The sequence below is a fragment of the Carlito syrichta genome, unplaced genomic scaffold, assembly GCF_000164805.1.
Source record: "Carlito syrichta isolate Samal-C Ts95f unplaced genomic scaffold, Tarsius_syrichta-2.0.1 Scaffold304603, whole genome shotgun sequence".
In the NCBI taxonomy this organism is placed as follows: Eukaryota; Metazoa; Chordata; class Mammalia; order Primates; family Tarsiidae; genus Carlito; species Carlito syrichta.
The window spans coordinates 102298-108432 of record NW_007248699.1 but is presented as its reverse complement, the minus strand read 5'-3'; the positions used below and the strand labels follow the sequence as shown (position 1 = coordinate 108432).

Below are 6135 nucleotides of genomic sequence, written 5' to 3'. Positions count from 1 at the left end.
CAGTCTGGGCGACAGAGTGAGACTCCAACTCAAAAACAAACAAACAAACAAACAAAAAACTAGCTGGGCATGGTAGCACGCGCCTTTAGTTTCAGCTACCTGGAAGACTGAGGCAGAAGGATCGCCCAGCAGTTTGAGGCTGCGGTGGCCAGGAGCGTGCCACTGCACTCCAGTCTGGGCGATAGAGTGAGACTCCAACTCAGAAAAAAAAAAAAATTGGAACCCAGAGCTGGGGCTGGGGATCCAGCCTCCCGGCGGCTGTTCTTGGATCTGACCTGCATCTAGGCCAGCTGCCGCAGGAAGGCGCCATTCTGTCGCGGCATCCAGCATAGGGCCAGCTCCAGGGTCAGCCTCTGTGGCTTCCACAAGGGCTTGGCAAACAGGTGAGGCAGCAGCAGGGCCTGTGGGAGCTGTCTTGGCACAGGTGTGTGACCAGTGACCTGGGAGGCAGGAAGGCATCTCCTGGCCTGCCCCAGCTAGCGATAAGCTCCTGGCAGGGCTCACACTGCTAAACACTGGAGCAGCAGCCTGCATAGGTATGAGCAGGGGATAGCTCCAGGGCAGCAGTGCCCACCCCATCTGTCCATGCATAAAGTAGTCAACTCTTTTTTTTGAGTTGGAGTCTCACTCTGTCACCCAGACTGGAGTGCAGTGGCCGCTCCCGGCCACCGCAGCCTCAACCTGCTGGGCTCCGGCGATCCTTCCGCCTCAGCCTTCCAAGTAGCCGGAATTACAGGCATGCGCTACCACACCCGGCTGATTTTGTGATTTACTGTAGAGATGAGGTCTTGCTGCCCAGGCGGGTCTCGAACTCGCGGGCTCAGGCTTTTTTTTTGAGTTAGAGTCTCATGCTGTCACTCAGGCTGGAGTGCAGTAGCACGCTCACGGCCACTGCAGCCTCGACCTGTTGGGTTCAGATCCTTCCTCCTCAGACTTCCAAGTAGCTGGCACCACAGGCATGTGCCACCACATCCAGCTAACTTTTTGATTTATTATAGAGACGAGGTCTCACCAAGTTGCCCAGGCTGGTCTCGAACCCCTGAGCTCAAGCAATCCTCTCGCCTCGGCCTCCCAAAGTACTGGGATTACAGGTATGAGCCACCACACCCAGCATCACTCCCCCGCCCCCGAGCTGGAGTCTCACTCTGTCACGCAGACTGGAGTGCAGGGGCATGCTCACGGCCACCACAGCCTTGACCTGCTGGGCTCAGGCAATCCTTGCACCTCAGCCTTCTGAGCAGCTGGAACTAAAAGCACCTGCTACCACACCCGGCTAATTTTTTTTTCTGAGTTGGAGTCTCACTCTGTTGCCCAGACTGGAGTGCAGTGGCACGCTCCCAGCCACCGCAGCCTCGACCTGCTGGGCTCCGGCGATCCTTCAGCCTCAGCCTCCACCACACCCAGCCAATTTTTTGATTTATTGTAGATATGCGGTCTCACTAAGTTGCCCAGGCAGGTCTCGAACCCGTGGGCTCAGGCAAATCCACTCCCCTCAGCCTCCCAAAGTGCTGGGACTACAGGTGTAAGCCATCACACCTGGATGAAGTAGTCACTCGAAACGGCCAGGCCACAGAGAAGGCAGATTTTGAGGCTGCCATGAGGCCAAAAAGATGAAGGTTTCTAAAAGGGACCCTTCTATGTGGTGTCTGCCCTGCCTCATGCAGGGCAGGTGGGGCGGTATGCGGGTTTGCAGCTGCTAGGTGCCCTTGGGAGTGGTGTTCAGAGGCGGCAGCACTACCCCTGCCCTGAGCCCAGGTCACACAGACTGGATCTGGCAACCTCCGGGGCTCTCCCCGCAGCTCCTTGTCTCACTGTAGTGAGGGTCTTGTCTCCTCCCCATCCCATCAAGCCTCCTTCAACCTTGGGTCCCTGGCCCTGCCCAGTCCAGAGGGGACCTGGCTGGAGTTGTGAAGGGGTGGCACCCTGGGAGCTGGCACTGACTTCCTGGCTTAGATCCAGTCATGCACACCAGAGGCCACTTTGCTGGGCTGACCCCAGCCTGAGGCTGTCCTTTCCTAGGCGCTTTTAGAATGCAGCCATTCCATGTATTCCAGTAGTCTCTAATGAGGCTACCATCCCATAGTATTTTTTTTTTTTTTTTGAGTTGGAGTCTCACTCTGTCACCCAGACTGGAGTGCAGTGGCCGCTCCTGGCCACCGCAGCCTCGACCTGCTGGGCTCCGGCGATCCTTCCGCCTCAGCCTTCCAAGTAGCCAGAATTATAGGCATGCGCTACCACGCCCGGCTGATTTTTTGATTTATTGTAGAGCTGAGGTCTCGCTGCCCAAGCGGGTCTCGAACCCGCGGGCTCAGGCAATCCACTCACCTCAGCCTCCCAAAGGCGCGGGATTACAGGCTGAGCCACCGAGCCCAGCTTCATCCCATAGTATTAGAGTGCATTTCCTGCAGATGCCTGGACCATACCCATGTGTTGGTGGGCCCAATACCCCTGGGCCTGGCTGAAGCCCCACTGTCTTGGTGTCGGCAGTTCTTTGGCCTGTGTCTGACGCCTAAGGCCCCTGGTCCAGGGCTGGCACTGGGAGCCCCATCCCACTCCCTCTTCAGTGACCAGTACCGAAAGCCAAAGCTCTCTGAGGTTCTAGGCTTAAGCTCCTTAATGGCAGCCATGACACACACATAGTGCCACACTGCAAACGGTCTCACATCCCTCCCAATAGCTGCAGGGCCCAGAAGCCACGGCACCTCAGCGCTGGGAGGTAGGCCCGTCAACCAGCCAGGGGACTGTGACCCCAGGGTGCCCCCCTGCCTCCCGACCCCCTCACAAGGGTCCCCATCATTCCTTTGGCCTGAGAGAATCCTGCCCTGCCTGCCACCCCTCCCTGGCCCTGAAGACTCCAAGCACCAGACTCCCTGGCTCCTTCGGGGGCGTTTATTTCCCGGTCAGAAAAGGAGAAGCAGGGACAGGCGCCTCTGCCTGAGCCCGGCAGACACGACACGAAGACCGGGGACGGGGCAGGGAGGCACAGGAGACGGCTCTCAGCTGTGTGCGCTTGGTCCCACATTTGTCCTGCTGGGCTGGGGAGGGCCTGCCCGGGATGGTGGCACCGAGAGCCTGGGGGCAGAGGCACAGGCCAGCCGGCCCAGGGACGGCACATATGGAGGCAATAAATACTGACAGGCCAGGCACGCAATTCCAGGCCGGCGGGCCCAGGTGGGATGAGTAAGGCTCGGCCGCTGGCTTTGTCCTCCAGGGCTCTCTGGGGGGTGGATTGAGCTCCACCCACTGAGACAGAGAAGGCAGAGGCCTCCGGGATGGGACTGGAGGCGACTTGAGTTTTGGCAATTTGGCTTTCCCCAAGCCACCAGAGCCGTCCCCACAGGCCTGGTGGGGGAGGGGAGGGGCTGGCTGGGCCCTGGCAGGCCAGCAGCAGCAGCAGCACCCCCGACACCTCCCCAGGTTACCGGCTTCGCGAACGGGGCAGGGGAGACCACATGCTCATGCAGACACGGGGGAGTTAGAGGTTAGTGAGGCCCCCACAGCACGTGCCACATGTTAAGGCATCATGGTTAGACGGTACTGACAGCGATGGATGAACTGGCCAGAGAGATGGCCTGGCCCCCATGAGGTCCTGTGCCCCGCTCCACCTTGGAAGCAGGAGACAGGGCTCAAGAGGATGAAAGCACCCCAGGAGACCCCACAGGATGCTCCACTTCCTTCTAAAGCCAGGACTCAGGCATGACAGGGTGAGGGAACCTGGAGGAATACAGAAAGGGTGGAGGCCTGGGGAGGCTCCCTCCCCCACAGCACAGGCAGAAGCAGCAACGAGACACTAGACCACCGAGGAGGCTGGGGGCCTGCGGGCGTGGGAGGGCTGAGGGACAGTTTGGAGAAGTCCGGCTGGGCCAGGCCGGGAGGCAGACCGGGTGGAAGGACAGCCGGGGAAGGGCCCTGTCAGCACTTTGGTATGGGGTGGGGAGAACTGGGGGTGTGGGTGGGGCACATCCGTCCGTCCGTCTGTCTGTCCACCCTGCCTGCCTCCTGGGTCGGGGCTCAGTCCTTCCATTCCTTTTTGATGGTGAGATTCCACTCCCAGGACAGGTGGTCAGTCTTGTCATCGTCTGTGAAGCGGGACTTGATGTTGTAGCTGCCCCGAGCCAGCATGCCCTTTGGTGCCTCCTCCATGGGGGTCAGGAACTCATACTCCTCTGCCCGGGGCCCGTAGCTCCCCACCATGTAGTCAGTCTTGTCAACTGTGGGCACGGGGAAGGGGATTAGCCAGCTGCTCTGATCTGCCCAGCCCCGCCAGTTCACACCTGGGTGGCCCCCACTGTCCCTCCGTCCCACTCACTCTTGACGCCTTTCCTATATGTGTGCTGGATGTACTTCATGCCCGACACGATCTCTCTGTTCACCTGGGAGGACACAAAGCTAGGGTCAGCCCCAGCCCCAGCCCCAGCCCTCCCCAGCCTCCACCAGAAGCCGCCTTACCCGGAAAGAGATCTTTATCCGATATTCCACACCCTCCTTCAGCACAAACGACTGCTTCTTGAAGCTCTCCAGGTCACCTGTGTGGGGGAGGCTGCTCTGCTCAATGATGCCCAACTGCTTCCGGAGATCCCCCCCCCCTCCCCTCCTCCCCACAACTCTAAGCCCCCACCACCTCCTCAAAGATCACCGGCTGCACTTCCTGTGATACCCACTAGGGGGACACAGCGCACCAGGAAATTATTTTTAGGGGCGGCCTGGGTATGCCAGAAGCCCCACCCAGGACCTCAGCACCCCCCTCACCTGTCAGGTCCAGCTCCAAGGGGCCCGGGGCGCTGCTGCACACCAGGGTCAGGCGGGTCACAGTGACGTTGGGGACGTTGGGGTCTGAGGAGTGACAGCAGGTGAGAGCCTGCCTGACCCCTTGCCCTTCCCACCGTCAACACTTGGGGGAGGGCCCAGGGGAGCAGCAAGAGCGCTGTGGGGCTGCCCAGCCCACTCACCTGCAGAGACAGTCACACGGCCCAGCAGGGCCTCCTTGTACTTTCGCAGGCTCTCATCATCCTTGTCCAGCTCCTGGATCTCTTGGATGCTCTTCTGGGCTGGGGGCTTGTAGTTGACCGAGTGTTCATCCTCCTCGTTCTCAGCTGCAATCTGTGCCAGCTGCTCGGCTGTGGGCTCCTGCTCGGCCATGCTCACCACTCGCCTGGGTCAGGGACACCTGTGGGCAGGTGGGGGTGCAGAGCTATAGCAGGCTGTGGAGGAGCCCAGGCAGGAGGCTGGCCTTGGAACGTGGGCCCTTGAGGGAGGTGCACTTTCTGAGCAGAAGGGTGGGCTGCAACCAGAGCACCACAAAGAGGAAGGTTCCAGAGACTCAGAGGGGGCGGCCCTTGCCTTCTCTCCCTGCCCACCTCAGGGGGAACCTCTGGGGCACTGTGAGAGGGCCCCACCCAAGGTATGGCATCCGCGACCAAATGGGAACTGCTGTCTGTCCTCAGAGAAACAGGGCACGCCTCCCCATCCCCCAAGGAGGAGGCAGCATCCCCCAGGCCTTCTTCCCAGGGCAGACTTCCAACGCATGGGAAGACTAGCTGGCCCCAGACCCAATTGGCAAGGCCCACACTAAATCATCTCTAGGATGCTACTGCTCTTTTTGAGAACCCACTATGGGGTAACAGTCGGGTCTCCCTGACCAAGGAGTCTCCTTCAGCTGTGCTAGTCACCTGCAGGACCCCGGTCTGTTCTGGCTCCTCCTGCACACACAGGATGCTCTTAAAGCTCATTTACCGGGGCCACGGGTCCAACGGGTCAAGGAAATCCTAAATGTGTCGAGATTCCCTTCAATGGTGAGGGCCTGTGACCTAGAACTTGGGAGCTACCACAACTTTTCAGTATTTTCCGACCCTCCTCCTCCTGTGGCCCAAGAGCGCCAGAGGCAACACCGACACAGCAGGAACCCGAGCGCGAGACTGCCCATCAGGCTCAGATTCTTCTGGGCGGCGTGGGAGATGGGTCAGAGCGCAGTCGCCCCCGGACCCTAAGCCCGAGAGTGGCCTCCTGCCATCACCGGGGGCACTCCCGCCTAGACGCCGCCTGGCCGCTGGCGACGGAATCCCGGGGCGCGGCCCGCACTTCCGCAGGGTCCGCAATCCGGGCAGGGTGCGGCCGGGATGCTCGCAGGAGGCTGCG

General features: G+C 60.4%; 1 protein-coding gene across 9 annotated transcripts in view; it reads right to left on the bottom strand.

Annotated features, from left to right (window-relative positions):
* Positions 1-2358: 2358 nt before the first annotated feature.
* The window catches only part of ARHGDIA (Rho GDP dissociation inhibitor alpha), a 4167-nt gene continuing 390 nt past the window's right edge, over positions 2359-6135 (bottom strand). The window contains exons 2-8 of one of the 9 annotated variants that reach the window (XR_002482095.1): positions 4950-5167; positions 4750-4833; positions 4450-4526; positions 4310-4373; positions 3797-4211; positions 3622-3625; positions 2359-2373 (exon numbers count right to left, since the gene is read on the bottom strand). Coding sequence is in view for 7 of the 9 variants with exons in the window: in XM_021713566.1 (XP_021569241.1) it covers positions 3678-4079; positions 4192-4211; positions 4310-4373; positions 4450-4526; positions 4750-4833; positions 4950-5139 (837 nt within the window). In the remaining 2 variants the exon portion in view is untranslated. Of the gene's footprint in view, positions 2374-2873; positions 4212-4309; positions 4374-4449; positions 4527-4749; positions 4859-4949; positions 5185-6135 lie in introns of those variants that run through there. The other 8 variants (XR_002482096.1, XM_021713569.1, XM_021713566.1 and 5 more) reach the window with 8 other exon arrangements.